The sequence below is a fragment of the Cyprinodon tularosa genome, unplaced genomic scaffold, assembly GCF_016077235.1.
Source record: "Cyprinodon tularosa strain WSP-4 unplaced genomic scaffold, ASM1607723v1 ctg514, whole genome shotgun sequence".
NCBI classification, from domain to species: Eukaryota; Metazoa; Chordata; class Actinopteri; order Cyprinodontiformes; family Cyprinodontidae; genus Cyprinodon; species Cyprinodon tularosa.
In genome coordinates, this window is record NW_024039246.1 from 253,202 (window position 1) to 276,478 (window position 23,277).

Sequence of the window (23,277 nt, forward strand, 5' to 3'; positions counted from 1 at the left end):
GCTCATAGTAGATATATTCTAAATTACATTATAAGATACCCAGTTACACATGTGTTGTCTTTATGTCAAAGTGGATACTTTTTTATGCTACGAAGTAAGTGTGTCTTAACTTGGGGACTTTGTAAAAAACTTCTCCCCAAGAGGTTTTTCACTCTGAAATATTTTGGTGTCTTATCAAGCGCAGGGAAACATAAACAAGCCAGAAAAGGTCATACAGCAGGACGTTTACATATCAAATAAGCGCCACACCTGTTCTCTGCCCTCCCCTTGTACCAATCTCTGTCTCACTCAGTAGATTAGCAAAAGAGGAGCCAAAAGATGACTGAACTAATTTATACTGTTAACTGAAATAGAATAAACAATATTTTTAAATACAGTAGTTTTAACTCTTTCAACCTTCGTCTTGGCTCTGATGGCTGGGTTTGGCTCTTTTCTCCAATCTTCTTAGCTCCGCCCAGCGTTCATTTTCACTCATCAGATTCACCTGTTCCTGCTTTGTATTTAATCCACCTGTTTCCAGCCATTGGTGCCAGATTATTTGATCTTTGAGTTTCTGATTACCTGATCCTGACTAGTCTCTGCCCCTGGAGTTTTGGTCGCCCCTGTTCAAAAAATAATAATTGAATTTTATTGATCTCACATTGTAGAAATTAACATCTGCATTCAACCCATCCCCTTGGGGAGCAGTTGGCTGCAATTGTAGGGTGCCCAGGGAGCAAAGTGTGGTTATGGGTTGTGCTCAGAGACCCAAAGTGGCATTCAGTGGGAGTGGGGCTCAAATAAGAACCTCAAGATTCCAACCTCTAAGACAAGGGTGCGTAATTCCAGTTCCTGGGGGCCGGTATCCTTCAACTTTTAGATGTGCCTTTGGTTCAACACACCTGAATCAAGTAATTAGTTGATTGAGAGGACTTGTGAGAAACTGACTGCATACTGAGCAGGTAACTCAGCCATTTGCTTCAGGTGTGTTTGATAAAGGAAGGATGTAAAACCTTCAGGATACCGGCCCTCGGGAACTGGAATTGCCCACCCCTGCTCTACTAGCTAACTACTAGGCCTCCACTCCATGTTCTGATCTGTTCGGCACCTCTTTGGACTTCTGATCTTCTGGCCTGGAAACCTGTTCCTGCTTCAACTCTGCCTTCAGATTTTCCCTCCGGATTCTACTGCTCCTCTGGGTGCTCCTGCTTCTGCTCGTCACTGCTCTGCTTCTCTCCTGGAACTCTGGAAGCCGCTTGAACCACAAGCTTCATAGAAACAATCCCTACGGACGTCACTCCGTCTTCTGGGCTCAGACTAAACTCAGGTTAGTGACTCACACGCTCATTAGTGTTTCCCGTCTGCTTGAATTCTGGGTCCTATATTCTGAGCTTCTGACAAAAAAAGGTCAATATAAAATCTAAATAAGGCTTATAAACCATTCAATGTAAGTCTAACTGAAAGATATTAGGGATACCATCCATCTTCTGACATGCTTTATTCCAAGTAGGGTCGCAAGGTGCCAAACTCCAGCTGTCTACGGGTGGGAGGCGGGGTCCACCCTGGACAGGTTGCCAATCCATCGCAGGGCAACACAGAGACAAAAAAAAACATTCACGCACACACTCACTCAATTTAGAAAAGCCAATTAACCTAACATTAACCATGTTTTTATACTGTGGGAGGAAGCTGGAGTACCCAAAGAGAACCCACACATGCTCAGGGAGAACATGCAATCTCCATGCGGAAATTCCAGGCCAGGAATTGAACTCACAACCCCCTTGCTGCAAGGCAGCAGTGCTACCCACTGCGTCGCTGAGCAGCCCCCACTCTTGATGTTCTTGCTTACCTCTCCTTACATTGTATCTGTCATTATCATTGTATATTTCTTCTGGCAATCGACCACTATCATGTTTGTATATTGTTGTGTTTTGACTTTGCAAGTCATAGGCTTATCGACACCAACATTCACCTTACTGGCGGAATTCTTTATATCACTGACCAGTAGATTGTATAACGTTTATACAATATAATGAGCAAAAATGTATTTTCTCAAGTGACAGCAATAATCTTCCGTAAGATTGAGCTATTTAACCAGCACTTCCTAACTATGAGTTTGAGGGCCTGATATGTAAGCAGACTTTGTCTGCCCCCTGTTGGCTCAAGGGAATTATACAGATATTCAAATAGGAGAATTTCAATCTGTTAAGGTGCAAATTATTTTGCCTTTCATTCTCAGGACTTTGCCTCCTTCTTTAAATATGTAGATTCTTACTGGACTTTATTTTTAAGATTTATTAAGGTAGCCAGTATTCAATTAACTAATTTTCATTAAAACCTAAAAATACTTTTCACTGTCAGATAAGAGGCAGATGTGAGGCACAAATAACCAACCTAATGGAGAAGTTATTTCCTTTTAAGTCGGGGTCAAATGTGATTAAATGAAATTAGCTGTTCAGGATCTTTGATATGATCCGACTTAGATCTTTTAAAATAGGAAGTTGAAACACCTGACCTCCTAAATTCTCAGCAAATGGATGTTTTAGCCTTTTATCCTTGACTACAGCTGCTTTGTTGCATTCTTCTCTTGTGATCTTTGTCTTTGCCAATGTCTTCCCACTCTCACTGGATGAGAAGTAGTGCAGGTGCACAACACCAATACCAACTCTAGTCTTTCATGTATTCTTTTTGGCAGATTAAAATCTTGGTTTATCTTGCATTTGGGTCCTTACAGAGCAAAACACATCCCAGCCCTATCTTATTACATTTATATGGTAAGCAAAATATTAATTGAATTCCCGTCCCCCCTGCAACGGATTGGCAGATCACTAGGGGGTAGTAGTACCCCTGGTTTGGAATCACGGCCTATTGCACAGTTAGCTAGTACAGGATGCTCAGAAAGCAGCAATTTAGACTCACTAAAATCTCCCTGCTGCAGCCATGTCTCTGTTTATCCTGTTTATGTACGTAAAAGCTAACATAAGCTGTTCTGCCACATCATGCTCACAATCTAGCATTTGCAAGGCGGCAACAGGAAATGGCCAGAGTTGGTCATTTAAAACCTGCTGGTTTTTACTGTGGAGGTTTATGGTCTATTTTTGGTTAATTGGTAGATAACTGAGGTGACCGTGTTCAGCAATTTATAGCAGTTGTCTTGTAGAAAAGGGTTCTTTAGTTTCCACCAGAGAAGCTGCTATGTCTGAATCCATGATTTTTGTGGGAATGTTCAAATAGACGTCCATCCATCCTGTATATTATGTAAAATTTATCCTATTTTTAATTGCTTTTCTTGTTCTTGTACCTTATTGATTATAAAACTGGCCCCAAACTACACTGTGCTACCATTACAGAGATATGAGGTAATCAGGGGAGTTTAGATAGCCAAGATATTTTTATTCCTCTACAATAAATTATGATTATGCCGTTCAAAGTATCTTGATAAAAAAAAAAACACACACACACACACACATTGAAAATAACATTTGACAGTAACTATATCTTTTTTTTTTTATTTTACAAATCAAAAACCATCAAGGTACTGTTTTTTCTGTCTCTTTTCTTCTTTTGGCAAAGGAGGTTAATGTTTATATATATCCATCTCAACTTTTTGAGATGCCCACTGGTTGGAGTGTAGGTTAACTTGGAAAAAGAAATGAACGTCCACATTTCACCCTTTGGTTGGTGTTAATCTCATACTTTGTTGGTGTACTTCAGCAGACCGTAGACACCACCACCTGTAACACAGTTAAAATATCTATATCAGAGATATAGTGTTTAGTCCAATACGTTCATATAGACAGAACTTTACATACCACTTTAGCAACAAATCTGACAACAAAGTCCACATTTTAACCCCCTTAACGGCCATTGTTGCAAATATGCAACCGACCCTTTGTATTGCATTCAAAGGCAAGATAACATCAACATTCCCTCAGTGCCAGTTATTACACATTAGGTGTGAACCCAGGAACATTTGACACACTTTTTTCCCTTACAACTTGTCCCTGATGGTGTATGTTGTATTTTAAACTAGAAATGTTTTCACAATTTTCTTATATGCCTATATTTCTATTTATTATGAAAATAAATGGAAAGGTAAAAAAAAAAAAAAATCAATTTGGCAGCTACATAAAGGCTAAAAACTGATTTTCATAGATATATATATTTTAGTGTTGGGCCATTACCGGCCTTAAAGGAATAGTACACCCAAAACATGATTAGCCTTCATTTTCTACTCACCCCCATGCTGAACAACACTCTGGAGTACTTTTTTGATATCTCAAATGCATCTGGAGATCTGGGAGGCTTCTTGCTGTCTGCTGACATTCAAATAATGGAGGTCTATGGTGCCCGAGACAGAAAGGTCCATAAAAGTCCACAAAAAACGTGTCAATATTCCTCCATACTGCTCGTCCAATGTATTCCAAGTGTCCTGAGTGGGTAGCATCCAGAATTGACTCGAAACGAAGTCATTTAGAATGTTTTTAGAGCATAAACAGTAGTGTATAGGATTTCCTGAAAGCGCGCGCTTGCAAGTTCACGACGCTACGGAAGCCGGCAGACCAAACCAGATGAAAGTGCGCATTCAGCGTCTGCTCTGCCAATAATGCAAGCGTAGAAGAAGAAATGTGCTGTTTACCTGTGCAAAGAAAGAAACAACGAAAGAAAAATGTCTGAGGACTTCAGTGTTGAGGAAGATCATGAGTTCTTTGCTGAGCTGAATGCGCACTTTCATCTGGGTTGGTCTGCCGCGGTTTCCGTAGCGCTTTCAGGAAATCCTATACACTACTGTTTATGCTCTAAAAACATTCTAAATGACTTTGTTTCGAGTAAATTCTGGATGCTACCCACTCAGGACACTTGGAATACATTGGACGAGCAGTATGGAGGAATATTGACACGTTTTTTGTGGACTTTTATGGACCTTTCTGTCTCGGGCACCATAGACCTCCATTATTTGAATGTCAGCAGACAGCAAGAAGCCTCCCAGATCTCCAGATGCATTTGAGATATCAAAAAAGTACTCCAGAGTGTTGTTCAGCATGGGGGTGAGTAGAAAATGAAGGCTAATCATGTTTTGGGTGTACTATTCCTTTAATGGCTGCATCAACGCCAGACTCTTATCGGGGAAAAATATATATATATCACAGTTAATCTATTCTCCCAGTTGGGTTGGGAGCTGGGTCTATACTAATGATGACCTTTACCTTGATATTTTAGCGCCGTGTATATCTGGGGGTGCGAACAAATCGATATTTCAACCTTTGTGGGAGCATTTTGAATTGAAAAAGCTTCCTGGATGGGAAGCAAAACGTCTTCAAACTTGGAAATTTGAAATAGATTGGGTTTTTTTTTAATCTTTTTTTTAAAATAGTTGTTAGGTTTTATTATTTATACATCATGTGCACTGTTAATTTGTTAGTCGGATTAGACAGATCAGAAGGCCTTCCTTCACATTGTGGATATCACGGTGTGTACGGAGGTCATCTAATCAAGACAGCCTTCGTGTCTTTAAGAGTACACAGGATATGGGCACATCTTGGAGCCGGTCTGATAGGAGAGCTGCTGTATCTGTAACCCTGAGACAGAGAGGCAACCTGCATGGAGTTCAAGACATGGATGGCGTGTCAGTTTCTGATACGGACAGCTAAGCATCCACATGATGCAACACAGACTCAGAAGGTATAAGAAGCAGGTGATGACGTTGTTCGGGGCTCAAACTTTGCCGGACGCTTGCGGACGTGATTTTTGAGACCACAGCTGTGCATAGCTCTAAGCATTTTTCTCTGTCCTGTAACGACCTGATCTGGAATAAACTCTGTTACTTTTTACTCCTGTTTTTATAGTCCTTTTTTATATGGTTTTACCGAGTTTGAGTTAAGAGTAGTAAATAACTTGCTCCCAGGAAAAGAACCGGTGAGGAGGCCCCCGGGGCGCTACAGCCTTTACTTCCAAGGGGACAAATCCTCCTCACTTTAACATAACTGTGTAGGCCTACTGTGAAATTACCACTTTGAATGTGATGTGCTGTTGGAGCCTCTTAAGAATTAGATTAATTTCTTTTTGCTAAATTACAAATGTAACAGATCTAAGGTTATGTTGTTTATTTCTTATTTGATATCTTTTTATCTTATTTGAGCCTCTTCCCCGTTTAGTCCGCCTCCTGCTGTGATTAACAAGCAGAAGCTGCTGCTGTGGTTGATCTGATTGTCTGGTGATGGAGTGAGGAGTGAAGTCGTTTTTCTACCACTAATTAAGGTTTTCACACAAGTAATTTCACACAAAATAAGCCACCATTACAAACCTGGTCTGTAGTTTTACGGTGAACTTGGAGATTATTTCTGTTCTTTTTATAAGTTAAAAAAAACCTCTGAAACCAGAAAACTCTGAGTACTTTTTATTTTTGAGTGACTCGAAAAGCTCCTCCCAAAACTACTCTGGCATTTATTTCATTTTTGGGGACCTATTAATTTGCAAGAGTAGCCGTAAACAGTAGTAAAAAGTAGTAAAATCAGGTGATTGGGTTTATGAATGAAAGCGCCGCTCTGCTGCAGAGAAACAAATGATCACAACAGAAAGCAAAGTTGTTGATTTTGGAAAAGGATTTTGGCAAAGAAGGATGTTTGTTGGTGAACTTTTTTGAAAGTGAAGGGATCTGTGTGATCATTTATGATGTCTGACCCTGAAACTCCACCTGCATCTGAGAACATTTTAAACATGGATGCAGCTATAAAGACGCCAGATTTTCTTCATGGAAAATGTATTGAAAAGGGTTATTATTTAGGTAGTGTACACATACCGTGTGGCAGAATTCAAATAACCGATTTAAATCTAGATTAATCTAGATTAATTCCAAGATTACAGTAAGATTAATCTAGGTTTAAAAATTGATATATCCCCACCACTAATATATAACATATAATTATTTTTTTTTGTATATATATGGTTGGATGCTTTAATATCATGTTACAGAGCCACCCTCACATTGCAAATAGATTCTGTAGTTATACTTAACAAGTGAGAGCGAGGATGGTAAGACTACGTATGTTGTCATACTCACCCACTAGGCCCAGCCCAGCAATCGTGCCAATGGTGATGCCTGCTATGGCTCCTCCTGACAGTCCTTCTGGTGAAGGTTGTTGGGTCGAGTTCTCAGTAGTTCTTGTAGTAGTTGGATCGATTGTTGCTGTTGTGGGTGAATCAGTTGAGATTGTAGAGGAGGAAATATTTGCTGCTGGTGTGTATGAGGCATTTGTGGTTGTAGGAGGTGTAGCCGTTGCGGTTGTAGAAGGTTTTGCAGTTGCGGTTGTAGGAGGTTTTGCAGTTGCGGTTGTAGGAGGTTTGGTAGTTGGGGTTGTGGGAGGCTTTGTAGTTGTGGTTGTAGGAGGTTTGGTAGTTGGGGTTGTAGGAGGTTGTGCAGTTGCCGTTGTAGGAGGTTTGGTAGTTGGGGTTGTGGGAGGCTTTGTAGTTGTGGTTGTAGGAGGTTGTTGTTGTAGGAGGTTGTGCAGTCGCGGTTGTAGGAGGTTTTGTAGTTGTGGTTGTGGGGGTTTTAGTTGGAAAGGTGGTAGTGGGTAAACTGGACTGTGCATGGCACAGGAGTACTGAATCAATAAAATAGAGAAGAGAAAAGGGTTGAAACAGTATGATTAAAAATGCACACAATAAGACATTATTATAAGATTAATGAATTTATATAAATTATCAAATTAATATGGTTGCCATATTTTCATGCAGCCGTTCATGAAATAGATGCACTGCACAATTTAAGTTAGTTTTATATTTCATTTTTATCTCAACCTGAACAGAATATAAACCACCTTAACACATTTCATTTTATTGACTTCCCATAAATTACTCCTGTTCCTTTCCAGTCAGTTGTAAAGAATGATCAGCCAAGTTATACGAGTGAATCAAAGGGAAGGTAAATAAAAGCTGATAATTGTAACATAAACTGAAATCATTTCTATGGTAACATGTTACTGCTATCTTTTCATATTAGCATCTGCCTGCTTTAGGCACATTGTCTGCTTACCTAAAAACTTAAAAAACTTTGTGTTTATTATTAATGGAGTTTTTTCTTTACCTGTACCCATAAAGCAAAGTGCAGTTAAACAGAGATTAGCTCTCATTGTCCTCATTGTCCTGGCCACAGAACCAGGGATGTCTGAGTTGAAACTGTCCTGTTGGATACAACAAAACATACAAATAAGGAGCAAGTTCTTTTTACATCCTATCAGAGACGGGGAATGGATGAGCATTGGTGATAAATCAGATTTTTTATTTTGTTTTTTTTAAGAATACTATATCTAGATCAGGGGTCTGCAAGCTTTCATGACCAAATAACAATTTAAGTCTGAGTCCAGCTAATTTAAACTAATTTAGAGCCGCAAAATATTACATGATTTTTTTTTTTATATAAAAAAAAAAAATGGAGCTAAATCAGTCTCAACTTTCACAAATTCACATATGTGATTCATGCATGGACAGTAAAAGCTCCACACACACAACACAATTAACACAAGAGTACAAGATTTACACATGCACAGCACATGATTTGCCAAAGTATTTAAGGCAAGGCAAAGCAAATTTATTTGTATAGCACAATTCAGTACAAAGACAATGCAAAGTGCTTTACATGATTAAAATACAGAAAGATAAAACAGAATCAAAGCAAGTAGGAAAAAATAAATAAAATAAAATAAAAAATGTAGAAACAAAAAAGAATATTAAAAACAGTTGGACTAAAGAAAATATGTTTTGGTTGAACTGTTTAACTAGAACATTTGAAGGCAATCCTAAACAAATGTGTTTTTAGTCTTGATCTAAAGGAACTCAGGCTTTCTGCACTTTTACAGTTTTCTAGAAGTTTGTTCCAGATAAGTGGAGCATAGGAACTAAATGCTGCTTCTCCATGTTTAGTTCTGGTTATAGGTATGCAGAGCAGGCTGGAGCCAAAGGTCACATATATGTATTGTGAAAATTGAGACTTATTTGGCTCCATAAAATAACAACCTATTATTTTTATTAAAGATCTGCTATAAGAAATCTGTTGCCATTTTAAATAACCAAGAACTTATTTGGATTCTTTTCAAATGAGGAAAAACATAAAACAATTCATATAACTGAAACATGGATTTTTTTTTAGTATTATTTGATAATAAAAAATAAAAAAAAGTTAATAATAAAACACCTTGTTTCCAATTTAATTAAAGGAAAAATAGCTCTAACAACATATTTCTGGTGCTTCCAGATATTTTCTTATAAAACCCACAAAAGTGTGTAAAACTGGCATTAAATCTTATTATTCATTATTTAGTCATTTATATCATTTTTAGACGCCAATTTAGAGGGTCCAAAGAGCCACATGCGGCTGTGGAGCCACAGGTTGCAGACCCCTGATCTAGTATAAATCATCAGAAAATACAGCCGTTCCTTATCAGATCTCAAAACTAAGAATATTAATCACTGGGAGGAAAATAGTTGGAGGAAAAGTTTCGATTTTAGAGAAAAGACTCACCTGAGAGGATAAGGATGTCTTTATTTTCCTTCAGATTGAGATGCTCTCTTTATATGATCCTTTTTTATAACCCTCCCATAAAGGCGTGAGCATTTCTTCATCTGGGTCAGGCTGATGAAAAAGTAATGTTTGAGATCTAATTTTTAAAAACTAAGGGCCGGATTTATCAAAGGTTTGCGTGTATTAAAACGTAAGCTATTTCACTGCGCACGCAAAAAAATGTACAAACTGATCTATCAACAGCGTGCTAAAAGGATTTGGTCTTTAAAATGTGCTAAATAGCGCCTCTTATCCATTTAGTACTTTTTCTGCAATGAATATGCAATATGGGGCGTTTACACGCAAAAGTGCGTCTTGTGGGAGGAGAACATGTAAATATATTAATTTAGCACTCGCAAAGTGATTTATCAAACCTGAAAGCAATTTTGCTAACGCTATCTGACTCTATATTTAACACGTTTCAAAAGAAGGTGCAAATGGTCTGTATGCGTAATTGCGCACACATGGCAGCGGTTATTGTCGCAAGAAGGAGACATGGAAATGAAGCAAGGAGACGCAGAGAACGCATTTTTTCACTCCGTGTGAATATTTTTGGAATGAACGAGGAAACGATCATCAAAACATATCGTTTATCCAGCATTGCCATTTTGGAGCTGCAATTCCAGTGATTTGCTCCTCACAGAGCGTCAGCTGTACTTGTTCCTCAATGCTGGTCAGAGGCATCTCATCTACTGTGCCCCGTCCTGTTTTGTTCGCAGATGTTTTGTTATATGCCAGTTTTTCTTTGGTTCGCCTTCTAATATCCTGGTATCTTCTTTATACTTCATCCACTGTTCGCAAGGTTTCACCAACAGCGTTTTCTTTATTACAGATTTGTTCACATATATCGTTCCTCTGTGTGACAGTCACAATTTTTTGCTGTAGCTCACTTAAATGTTTGTTGGCTTCATCCACCAACACCTCCATTTCCATGGGGTCGAATTTCCTTTTGCGCTTTCTGCTGTCCAAACTCGCCATGCCGCAAACCACCAAACGCGCAAAACCATCATTTAAATAGGGCGTCTCCAACAGTTTTGCACCTGCCACCAGTTACGCAATCGCTCTTGTTAAATCACCCGCAAACCATGGTTCAGCCCCTCGCGCAAAATTCCAGTTTGCGAGCGCAAATTACTGCACGCAAAATTGGATCTTGATAAATCCGGCCCTAAGACTCTAATGTTAGTTTTTTTTTTTTTTATGAGATTTGTAGCTCAAATATCATAAAATATATAACATCTTCTTGAGTAAAATACTGTAAAATAATTATTCAAGCTTCCTGTTCATAAAACTTCATTGAATCTCAACTACAGATAAAGATCTACTAGTAAGTAATCGGTGTCAGTTAATAAATAATCTTTTGTGCAATGAGGTAAGTATGCTGAAAGTGCTTCTATTTATTATTTCCTTGTTCAGTTTTGATATGAAATCTGTGATATTTTTTCATCTCCTTTTTGGTTGATTTCTATTATTAAAGAAGAACAAATCCTGGTCGTGCTTGTTGTGACTAAACTATGATAAAGACTGAAGTTTAACAAGGAAATAAGTAACTCTCTCCTTGTCCAGTGACATCACCTGAGGATGATGATAAACCTCTGGAATTACAGCTTTTCCAGGTTACCAGGAAGAATCTGGGCTGATGATGTCATATGAAGCCCTTCAGTCTGTTAAAGGAACCATTTTACTGGCGTGTTAAGTTTTAAAGATGATTTCAGGCAGCGCTGGCTGAGGCTGAGATTTAATTAAAATCTATAAAACTGATTGGGATGTTTTCATTGGTTACATTTTCTGTGACATAATTCAGAAAAAAGAAACATAAATGATAAGTGGTGGAACGAAGTACTCAACAGTAGTACTTGAGTAAAGGTAATTTGTGCTGGTGGTCCTCAGTTATCCAGGTCATAGTCATTCCAAAAAAAAAAAATTACTTGCAAACAGAGATTTAAAAACGCAGCCTGCAATCGCAGTCTAACAAAAGAAGCCAAACGACCCCCATTCCAAATAACCCCTTCGTCTGTTCCAATTTGCTTTCCAAAACAGGGCTTTGTTAGGCTACTGTATAAAGCCTTGAAGTCATTTTGAATTGAAAAAGCTTCCTGGATGGGAAGAGAAACATCCTCAAATTTGGAAAACAAGTCCAGCGGATTGTTTTTTTTTGTTGTTTTTGGAATGAGTAAAGGTTTTGATACTCGCAATCAAATCTTACTCAACTTCCAGTAAAAGTTACTCAGTCTATAATCTACTCGAGTTAAAGTGTTGAAGTACTCACTTTTGAAAATACTTAAAAGTATAGTGGAGGATTTTCTTTTTTTGGGTGAATCATCAAAATAAGTGGTCCTCCTAATTGTCAATCATTCTGGTGATATGTTTACCTAAGGTTGCCTCCATTTTATCTTACCGGTGGTAAGTCTGACATAGTGGAAAAATTGCTAATCTTCATTTTGGAAAGTAAGCTTGTATGACCGATGCAAACAGCAACTTTAAAGTGCACAAGGCAAAATGAGCTCATGCACGCCCTCGCATGAGTTTAATAGGGGTTCCCTCTCACGAGCGGCAAGAGGGTTGTGCATGTGCATTTTCTTTTAAAAGCGGGTCTTTTCAAAATCCCACGTAAGTCCTCAACTATACCTTAAAGTATTAAAAAGTACATGCATTTTAAGTATTCTTAAATACAAATTACATTTTCTAATATCAGTACATTTCTGTATAATTTTCAGAGTAATTTTAACTTTCAGAAACCACCTGATGAACGTAGAACCACCTGCTACAGACTCTACACCACTTGTAAAGAACTTCAGAATACAAAATGCCAAGAAATAAAACAAGGAGAGCTATATTGATCTTTATTCATTATTGAAAAACCAAAAAGAAAGGAGTAGCTTCCTGATTCTTCTCACACTTTCACTATTGAATTGAGGTTTAAGGTTGAATCTATTTCCACAAAGAAACTATAACTCTGCTTTGAGAACTGATCCTGCTGAACAACTTGGCCACATGGCAACAACTAACGCCTTAATAAAAAAGCATAAACTACCAATAATATAAGCCCTGACTTTCTAACATTTGTGGAGAGTCATGCAAATTTCAAAACGTCTTCCATGTTGAAATTTTATTTGAAGAAAGAAAAACAGCAGCAGCAGATTACAAAGCTAAGCTAAAAGGAACAAGGAAGTAGTTTTCTGAAAATGGAGTGGAGTAGAAAGTACAATATTCCACTTGTGGATCGAAGTCATAAGTTATGTATTGAAGTAAAGCTTTTTTGCTTAAATTTTTTCCAAAAGCAGTGTGTCCCTGCAGTGCTGAGTAATTTAAATTATTCTGTTGACAAGCCGGGGCTGATGCCACTGAAAAACACAATCAGACATTCGTAGGAAAGGGAACTAAATCTCCATCTGAAATGTTTTTAAATGTTTGCTGTCACCTAGTAGATGATCTAGATTATAAAGAAGTTACAAAATCGCTGGAGAAAAAAAATGGTGTGAATGGGGAATTTTTTATTATATTGTATAATTATTTATATTAAAATATATATCTACTCCGAGATGTAAGCGGCAGCTGGCAGATATTACATTGTGTAGTCTTCCATACTTGTGCAACAATAGTCGGCCTACTGTGTATTCTCCTTCAGCTCATAAAGTAATAAAAAAAAACGTACAGGGAAGTACTTTACATGATGTTCGTCTGAACTTTAACCCGAAAGCATTAACTGTTATGACATGTTAACTATAGTAAAAAATGTTTGCAGATTGTTCAGAGGATGGAGGAGAATTGTTATCTATAAAGTATTTTTATATGTCATGATATTTAAAAGGAAAATGCAACCTCTATCCATTCAATGTTCCTAATTAGCTTAAATTGTTCCAGAAGTGTTTGATTATTTTATGAAATAAAGATTAATCGAACATGTAAAAGGTAATAAAAAGACCAAAAAGACTTCTCATAATTTAGATTTTATTTTTTTTTTTTAAAGCTGCTTTTATTTTATTCCCAAGTTGCCTGTGTGTGTTTCCAGTCTGGCATTATGCTAAAACACACCTGAATGCTATCCTGAGCTATCTATATAGTTATGCTGCTATAGGCTTAGACTTCTGGAGGACATAGGGACCCATTTTTCATCATTCTGCTTCCTTCTATCCTGCAGAACGTTCTGCTCTCTCTGTTTTTTCTCATAGTAGCTTCATCTGGTCTGTTCCTGTTTGGCTGTGACTTCATCCTGGAGAGAAATATCAGCTGTGCTGCTGCCATCAACATCTTTGTTTATAGATGTTGGAGATCGGGCTGTTTTTCAGTGTAGTCCTCACTGTGACTGGCTGGATGTTCTCTCTTCATCCTCTGAAATGGGAGCTTGCTTGGAGCTTACAGTTGCCTTTTGTATCTCTGCTTCTGTCTCCTTGAACCCCAGTCGGCCTCGGCAGATGGCCGCTCACACTGAGCCTGGTTCTGCACTGGAAAAAAATCGAAATCTAGATAAGTTGTTTTTTCTTAAAATAAGTGTATTTGCTCTTGGATTTAGTAGGTAAAAGAGAGATTTTGCCAATGGAACAAGACAATTTACACTTACAATAAGAAAACACAATTGCATTGTCTAATTTCAGGTGCATTTTATCTAATTTTCTTATTTTAAGAGCAAAAATACTCATTCCATTGGCAAGCTATCTCCTTTACCTACTCAGATTAAGTGTAAATACACTTAATTTAAGACATTTCTACTCATTTTTAGATTCTTTTTCCAGTGTGCAGGTTTCTTCCTGTTAAAAGGGAGTTTGTCCTCTCCACTGTCACTACAAGCATGCTTAAAGGAATAGTACACCCAAAACATGATTAGCCTTCATTTTCTACTCACCCCCATGCTGAACAACACTCTGGAGTACTTTTTTGATATCTCAAATGCATCTGGAGATCTGGGAGACTTCTTGCTGTCTGCTGACATTCAAATAATGGAGGTCTATGGTGCCCGAGGCAGAAAGGTCCACAAAAGTCCACAAAAAACGTGTCAATATTCCTCCATACTGCTCGTCCAATGTATTCCAAGTGTCCTGAGTGGGTAGCATCCAGAATTTACTCGAAACGAAGTCATTTAGAATGTTTTTAGAGCATAAACAGTAGTGTATAGGATTTCCTGAAAGCGCGCTCATGACGCTACGGAAGCCGGCAGACCAAACCAGATGAAAGTGCGCATTCAGCGTCTGCTCTGCCGATAATGCAAGCGTAGAAGAAGAAGTGTGCTGTTTACCTGTGCAAAGAAAGAAACAACGAAAGAAAAATGTCTGAGGACTTCAGTGTTGAGGAAGAGCATGAGTTCTTTGCCGAGCTGAATGCGCACTTTCATCTGGTTTGGTCTGCCGCGGTTTCCGTAGCGTCGTGAACGCGCTTTCAGGAAATCCTATACACTACTGTTTATGCTCTAAAAGCATTCTAAATGACTTCGTTTCGATTAAATTATGGACGCTACCCACTCAGGACACTTGGAATACATTGGACGAGCAGTATGGAGGAATATTGACACGTTTTTTGTGGACTTTTATGGACCTTTCTGTCTTTCTATATATATATATATATATATATATATATATATATAATGCAACAATATACATAGATAAAACTTTGAGTCAATTTGGTTGAACTGTTCAGTTCAGTAGCTTTTATTTGTCCCAGTATGAGCAATTTTGTGCAGTAGTAGTACACCTTTCACACACATGTTCACAAATCACAGATAAAAAAGAAGCACAAGATACACATAAATATTTAAAAAGATAAAAGTAAGGTGGATAAAAGAGACAGAGATGTAAAAAAAAAAAAAAAAAAGTAAATATGTTCCAATGAGAGCATAGGCCTGAATGCATGCAACATATGGCTATCTGCTTTTCCTGGTAGAGTTTAGCAGCTGAAGAGCAGAGGTAATAAAGGAATGTTTGTATCTGTTGGTCTGAACTGGTGGGTATTTAAAACAGGAACCAGAGGGTAGAAACTGAAATTCGTTATGTAGAGGATGGGTATAATTATCCAAAATGGACTCAGCCTTCCTAATTACCTGATCTTCATACATTTCAGTCATGTTTTTCTGTTGAACACCCGTGATCTTACTACACACCTTAATAATCTTAGATAAGCATTTTTGTTCTTTACATTAAGAAGAGCGTACCAGCAGATGGCAGAGAAGGTAAGTATGGACTCTATAAAAGATCTGTAGAACATGGTCATTAGAGTTTTGTCAACCTGAAACCTGGCTAACTTTCTCAGGCAGTATAAGCGCTGCTGCCCTTTCTTACATACAGTAGCATGTCTGTGTTGCTGTTGAAAGTTAATTTGTCATCTATGATAGACCCAAGATATTTATACTGATGAACAATTGCAATGTCTTGCCCGTTTATAATGGTTGAAGCTATTATAAACATGTAAAGAAAATGGGATGAGATGTTGATCGTCGCTGTCACATCCAGTGGAAGAAAATGACTCAGACAGAGCATAATGTTTAATGATCTGATTTTCTTTATTTGATATATCAAAAAATAAACTAAATTTATGTTCTAAAATATAAAACAACAGCAGTGTGATGCCCTGCCTGGGTGGTTGTAAATGTTTGTAAATTTTTTTTTCAATAATGGATGCTAGAAGAAAACCTTTAATAGTCAAGTGGAAGGAAAGAGAGTGGGCGGGGTCTGCATGAACTGGCTGTCATTCCCCTAAAGCCACTTCCTCCTCCAATGTGCATCAAGATATCTCATGAGGCTGAGCCAAGATGTCTGTTCATCACACTAATATAACTTATTCATCACCGCAATAACAATTTCTTACATGTTTTCATAAATGACACAAGCTTCTTATACATTTATCCAACCGATTAAAGACTGAACAAATAGAAACCATTAAATATATACAGAGGTACCGTTATAAAAATTAAATCATTCAAATCATTTTCTGAGTGGAAGTCATGCAATCAACACAGTATAATTGATTATTGCGTCTTCATCATGGCCCTTGTTGCCTTCATTGGTGGTAACGGTTTTAACTTTTCCTCTGCAGCAAATCCACCTCCTTACTGTCCGTATATGTGGACCAGGCTTACATCGGACCTCATCAGAAATGGTGCAGCTTATGATTTATTTAATTTTTTAAAGTTTATGTCCTTAGAGGGTGAGAGCTGTTCTCAGATTTTGTCGGTGTACTTCAGCAGGCCGTAAACCCCGCCACCTGAAAGGAAAGAGAAAAAAAACCTTTTAGAACTGATACCAGAAACTCTTCTATTCCCCCCAAAACAACCTACATGTCTAGTCATACTAGCTCAAGATCTAGAGTTAGAGTAGTTATTTAACCCTTAGATAGAAGATGCTTATGTAATGCTAAGCTATGAGCAAGAAGCTCTTGCGTAGTCCAAGTTTCCTAGAAAATATAAGCTGCAGCATTAAATTTGACCCCTGAACACTAAAATGAAGCCACAGTACAGTGTGAAGTACGGCTGCACAGGCATTATGATATGGGAATGTGTTCTCTTGCTGTGGTATCAGGCCATTTATCACATGTCAGTAATCGAGGATCAGTTTCAATTTATCACCTTACTTGGTAACTGTTTATGCTGATTAAAAAAAAAAACAACCTGACATGTAAACAGCATAATGGCCCCAATAAGAGAACAGCAAGGAGCAATTTGGTCCAGATCAACAATTTTAAAGCCCTGGGGCAACCAGTCCAATAAAAAAAAAAAACATATCTACATGCTGTTTCTGAGGTTAAACCAAAAAACGAATTCTGACAGAGATGGGAAGTGCTTCTCAGAAACAGCTAATTATTAATTGTGCAGTTAATGGTTGAGTTTTGATAGACAAAAGCTTATTTAAGTTATATTTGCGGATGAATGATCTCATCAATTGACAGCCTTATAGTTTCTATTTTTCCTCACCTTTAGCAGCTTGAACTTTACTCACTTTTAATTTTGATACACTGACAAAAAATGGAATTAAACTTCCATTTGTAGTATATATATATATATATATATATATATATATATATATATATATATATATATATATATATATATATATATATATATATATATATAAATCCAACATCAACTGTCAGGGGGGAAAAAATAAAAAAAAATTTTTGGCCGATTTTTTGTGTACACTTTGTCGGCATCTAGCGGCTAAAGGTGATATTGCAATTTCTTTAAAATTGCTGCTCTCTGATCTGGATAGAAAACGAGGGAAATAACAGAGTGTGTCAAGATTATGAAGCTGGACTAGATGTGATTCATTGCTGTAAATGAAAGTACACTTATTTCCAAACATGATTTCTCTGAATCCAGTTCGGATCAGAAGGATGTTTTTTGTTTTTGTTTTACTTTTTATCCAGATAAATATTCTATTTCTTGCTCAGAATCATTTTTATGGTACTATTTGAACAGCAGACTTTGCATATATCCAAAGCCTAAAGACCAATAAAGGATGGGACAGAAGTAGCAAACAGAAAACGCATCTCCATCCTTCGTCATTGAAAGCAGAGCGGGTTAATGGATAACAGGCCACACAGAGATGATGGGGTGGTAAAAAAAAAAAAAGAAAAAAGAGCAGCGTTGTAGAAGATTTTGTGTATTAGTTAGTTGTGCGGCAATGCAATTTTTGGGCCCCGATACCTGGCTGTGCAGTATTTGCCAATACCGATACCATCTGTTTGAAATTGATGTGTGCGTGAAGAACTGCATACTACTTGGATGTAAAATAATTGCAATACTGTTTTGTGAAGCAGGAAAAAGACTAATACAAAGTGAACCCAGTAGAGCTTTTTATTGCCTACCTGGAATGGGTGACAATAGTTTAATAAACTTTTGGCTCTTAAAATGTTATCGGTGCCCTATCTGTTGGTACGCATTGATACCAATACCACCATCTTAGTGTTGGATCGGGGCCCTGCCTGATACTGGTATCGGTGCAACACTAGTATTTATCCATTATACTCACCCAGTAAACCAACCCCAGCCACTGTACCGATGACGATGCCTGCTATTGCTCCTCCTGACAGTCCTTGAGTTCCATTTTTTGCAGGTGCCTCAGTAGCGATGGTTACTTGGGTGGTGTTGGTATCTGGTGCCACAGTAGTGCTGTTATCTGGTTTCTGTGTTGAGTTTGTGGTTGGTCCAGGAGTGTTCACTGTTGGGGCGGTGGATGGATTAACCGTTGTGGATGCAGTAGTGGCATTCGTTGAGGTTGTGGCTCCTGTTGTTGAGTTATCACTTGATTGGGTTCCAGGCAGATTTACTGTGTATAAAATAAAAAATAAAAGATTTGAAGCACATTCTCTATTAACAATATTTATCACTTCAAAACGCAAGTGTCCATCCAGATAGTAGTACTAGTACCTTTTAGTTCTTATATATTTACCCTTAAAGTCTATCTTTAATATTTTCATTACCTAAATACAACATGTATTTAGGTCATTAACATTTGGGTGCCGTTGGACTATTTCAAAGTGACAAATACTCTGAATAAACTCTGATTTATATTATTGATAATTCTCTAAATAACATTAAAATATGCTTATAAGTAAAGGATTCATTTAAAATTAAATTGCACCAATCCTGATAAAAAAACGACAGAGTACAAACCAAACCTTTGAGGAAATAGTTCCTGTAAAAAGCCTGACAATGAGAGCGACCTACCCTTTTTTTAAACAATGTAAACATAATTTATGGTGTTTATCAACCATCACCTTTGGACACAATACTAAAATGTCCCTACATGGACTCATTTAGCTTCTTAGAAAGTTGTAAATCAAGACAAAAGGGTTATTGTGTTCTTTAATCATGGATGCTGGTTGTTTCTCAGCTAAAACATCAGATATTTCCTCTTTTTTTACTCTTTTTGTTGCACAATTTATCCTTTTTTTTTTTCATTTTCCTGCTGCTGGTTTACCTAAAGATTCTCTTTAAAACAACCATTTTGACTCAATCATTTAAGAAATATGGTCATAAAAAGTTTTTTTTTTCCCGGAATATATAAATCATTGTTACCTGATGCAAAGAGGCAAAGAGCCGCTAGCAGAAGACTTGTTTGCATTTTTGCAGAGTATTGGTGTCAAAAAGTTTCTCTTGGGGAAAATCTGGAGAAAAAAAAACAGAATTAGAAACAAAAAGGAAAAAGATTCATGTTTATAGAGGTTATTTATTACCCATTTAAACAGAAAAATATATAAAAAAAAAATGTATGGCATAAGAAAAGACATTTAAAATTAAATTTAGTTTCACAAAATATGTTTGAAGGAAAAAAGTTTTAAATAAATAACATTATTTGCACTTTTAACTAGATTAGATACATTTATGACTTCTGTTTAGTAGCAAGAATTTGATATAATTTATTTCTTAATTCCATCTTTTTAAAGAGAAACTCAACTTAATTTAATCTATATATGATTCTTTGTCGTAATAAAACAACTAACAAACTAATCCTGGCAAAGATGAAAGGTGTCAGTTGAACATAAACATCATTTTTCCTTTTTGTCAATTTGCCCAAATGTAGATATTTAAAATACTGACCAAGAGCTGATGCTAAAGAATCAAATCCTGGTGACTTTTCTTAAAACACCAAGGAGAGCAGAGCTACTCACCAGAGAGGCTGTCAATGATGTCTGTCCTTCTTTCCTGTAAGGGTGCAGGATATTTATCTTTTATGGCCTGGTTATCACACCTACCTGTCATTTTTTAGCCCTCCCATCTGTATTTCCGTTTCTAGTCCAGTGCGTTTTACTTCACCGACTGCTCGTAGCGTTTATCTGGTTTATTCGATTATAACAGCTAATTAAATGAAATGTCTGGTAAACATGGGAGGGTAAAAAAAAACAGGTCATACTTAGGATGTGGTTGAGTCATTTAAAATCATAAAAAACATCGTTGGGATTAAAACATTTTATCTATTCTGTTTCCATTGAAACTAATGTTTTCTTCTCTCTCCTCGGAGAAGTAGTGTACCGTATCCGGGGGGCAATGAGAGAAAAGCAGGTATATAGAGTATGTTTTTACCTATTTGTACTCACCACCTCGTTTCTTCAGCTCAGGTCTGCAGCACTTGTTTGAACTGGGAGCTGGAAACAGTGAAAACTAAGGCAACAAGCTGATAAAGCCTGGTTATTAAACTCTGTTTGTTCAGCTTGGTGAGCTGTCCAGCGGACTGTAGCTGAAAACACGGTCTCTGCAGCACAGTATCGTTGTCATTTACAGCATGTGGTAGCGTCTGCTGGTTACCAGCTGTCACAGAAACGGTTCGCAGCAAGTTCCCAGAATGTTTCCACTTATGTTTGTCTTGAAATGGATTGGATTTACAAAATGATTAAAAAAAAAAACTTCAAATCATTTTCATCATAAGGAAGGTAGGAGTGTTGGCCTAGTGGTTAGAGCAGTGTTCTTGTGCCCTGAAAAGGTTGCAAGTAGCTGGTTTGATCCCAACTGCCCCCACTCTGGGTTCCTGAGCAAGACCCTACACTGCAAAAAATCTTTTTTTTTTTCTTAAAATAAATGCATTTGTTCTTGAATTAAGGAGGTAAAAGAGAAATTCTGCCAATGGAAGAAGACAACTTGCACTTAAAATAAGAAAACACAATTGCATTGTCTTATTTCAAGTGCATATTATCTAATTATCTTATTTTAAGAGTAAAATTACTCATTCCATTGGCAAACTTTCTCATTTACCTACTCAAATTAACGGTGAATACACTTAATTAAGGAAATTTTTAGGGATGCACGATACAATCGGCCCCCTATCGGTATCGGCCTGTATCGGCCTTAAAACTGAATATCGGACATTGGCCACCCCACCGATATTTAACCCGATATTTGATCAGCTTCTGAGTTTCTAAAGTAAAAAAATAAATAAATAAACACTACTTCTTCTTCTTCCTCAAAAACTTCTTTTTTACAGACTTAAAAACTTCTAAAGACGAGGGAAAAAATATTGATACATTAAAATATCCCAATATCTTCATATGCTGATATATTGCCATTTAAAAACACCATATCAATCTCTTTTACTAATGAAATATTGCTATATGTCATCGTTATGCTACGAAATCCCCCGAAAATTCACGAAATTTGGCCATATTTTTATATGTTGATATATTGACGCGGTATCGATCTATTTTACTAACAAAATCTCACAAGAATTTGCAAAATATCACGAGAGTTTGTAACAGAACGATGAAATTTCATGAGATTTTGAAAGTAAAATAGATCGATACCGCGTTTTTAAAAATCTATTTGATATCAGCATATGAAAATATATTTGAGTATATTATTTTTCAAAGTGTCAGAAATGGATAACAAAACTGCTATTTTCAATGACTACTTATTTTTGTCCAGCTTTAAAGGAATAGTACACCCAAAACATGATTAGCCTTCATTTTCTACTCGGCCCCATGCTGAACAACACTCTGGAGTACTTTTTTGATATCTCAAATGCATCTGGAGATCTGGGAGGCTTCTTGCTGTCTGCTGACATTCAAATAATGGAGGTCTATGGTGCCCGAGGCAGAAAGGTCCATAAAAGTCCACAAAAAAACGTGTCAATATTCCTCCATACTGCTCGTCCAATGTATTCCAAGTGTCCTGAGTGGGTAGCGTCCATAATTTACTCGAAACAAAGTCATTTAGAATGTTTTTAGAGCATAAACAGTAGTGTATAGGATTTCCTGAAAGCGCGCACATGCGCGATCACGACGCTACGGAAGCTGGCAGACCAAACCAGATGAAAGTGCGCATTCAGCGTCTGCTCTTCCAATAATGCAAGCGTAGAAGAAGAAATGTGCTGTTTACCTGTGCAAAGAAAGAAACAACGAAAGAAAAATGTCTGAGGACTTTAGTGTTGAGGAAGAGCATGAGTTCTTTGCCGAGCTGAATGCGCTGGTTTGGTCTGCCGGCTTCCGTAGCGTCGTGATCGCGCACGTGCGCGCTTTTAGGAAATCCTATACACTACTGTTTATGCTCTAAAAACATTCTAAATGACTTTGTTTCGAGTAAATTCTGGATGCTACCCACTCAGGAAACTTGGAATACATTGGACGAGCAGTATGGAGGAATATTGAAACGTTTTTTGTGGACTTTTATGGACCTTTCTGCCTCGGGCGCTGGGCACCTCCATTATTTGAATGTCAGCAGACGGCAAGAAGCCTCCCAGATCTCCAGATGCATTTGAGATATCAAAAAAGTACTCCAGAGTGTTGTTCAGCATGAGGGTGAGTAGAAAATGAAGGCTAATCATGTTTTGGGTGTACTATTCCTTTAACATCGGTATCGGCGTCGGTATCGGTTATCGGCTACATGAGTTTTAAAATATCGGTACATCGGATTTTGGCCAAAATCCCAATATCGTGCATCTCTAGAAATTTTTACTTTTTCTAGATGGTTTTTGCAGTGTAGACCTTACACTGCAAAAAAATGAAATCTAATTAAGTAAGTTTTGCTTAAAATAAGAGATTTTTTTCCTGAATTGAGCAGGCAAGTGAGACTCTTTGCCAATAGAGCAGGACAATTTATATTTAAAATAAGAAAAAACTATTGCATTGTCTTATTTTAAGTGCATAATATCTAATTATCTTACTTTAGGATTAAATATACTCATTCCATTGGCAAATTGTCTTATTTACCTACTGAAATTGAAATGTTTTACTAATTTCTAGATTTTTTTTTTGCAGTGTAGACTGCTCCCCAGGCGCCACACAATGTCAGCCCACAGCTCCTCAACACTACAAAAACAATCTACGAATAA

At 37.3% G+C, this 23,277-nt stretch overlaps 1 protein-coding gene and 1 long non-coding RNA gene across 3 annotated transcripts; both read right to left on the reverse strand.

Annotated features, from left to right (window-relative positions):
* Nucleotides 1-7,459: 7,459 nt before the first annotated feature.
* Nucleotides 7,460-9,585, reverse strand: LOC119795561. Its single transcript, XR_005282337.1, has 3 exons — nucleotides 9,497-9,585; nucleotides 8,063-8,159; nucleotides 7,460-7,580 (listed from the first exon to the last, which is right to left on the reverse strand). It is a non-coding gene; the product is annotated as an uncharacterized LOC119795561 (long non-coding RNA).
* A 6,413-nt stretch (nucleotides 9,586-15,998) lies between these two features.
* On the reverse strand, nucleotides 15,999-20,639 carry LOC119795558 (cell wall integrity and stress response component 2-like). Of its 2 annotated transcripts, XM_038303619.1 has the most exons (5): nucleotides 20,555-20,639; nucleotides 20,129-20,162; nucleotides 19,536-19,624; nucleotides 18,487-18,783; nucleotides 15,999-16,723 (listed from the first exon to the last, which is right to left on the reverse strand). In XM_038303619.1, exons 3-5 carry the CDS (start codon nucleotides 19,579-19,581, stop codon nucleotides 16,680-16,682), a joined length of 387 nt encoding a protein of 128 aa, XP_038159547.1. In that variant the 5' UTR covers nucleotides 19,582-19,624; nucleotides 20,129-20,162; nucleotides 20,555-20,639; the 3' UTR covers nucleotides 15,999-16,679. The 2 variants fall into 2 exon arrangements, with proteins under 2 accessions (XP_038159547.1, XP_038159548.1); XM_038303620.1 differs by lacking the exons at nucleotides 20,129-20,162; nucleotides 20,555-20,639 and adding an exon at nucleotides 20,058-20,121.
* Nucleotides 20,640-23,277: the final 2,638 nt, after the last annotated feature.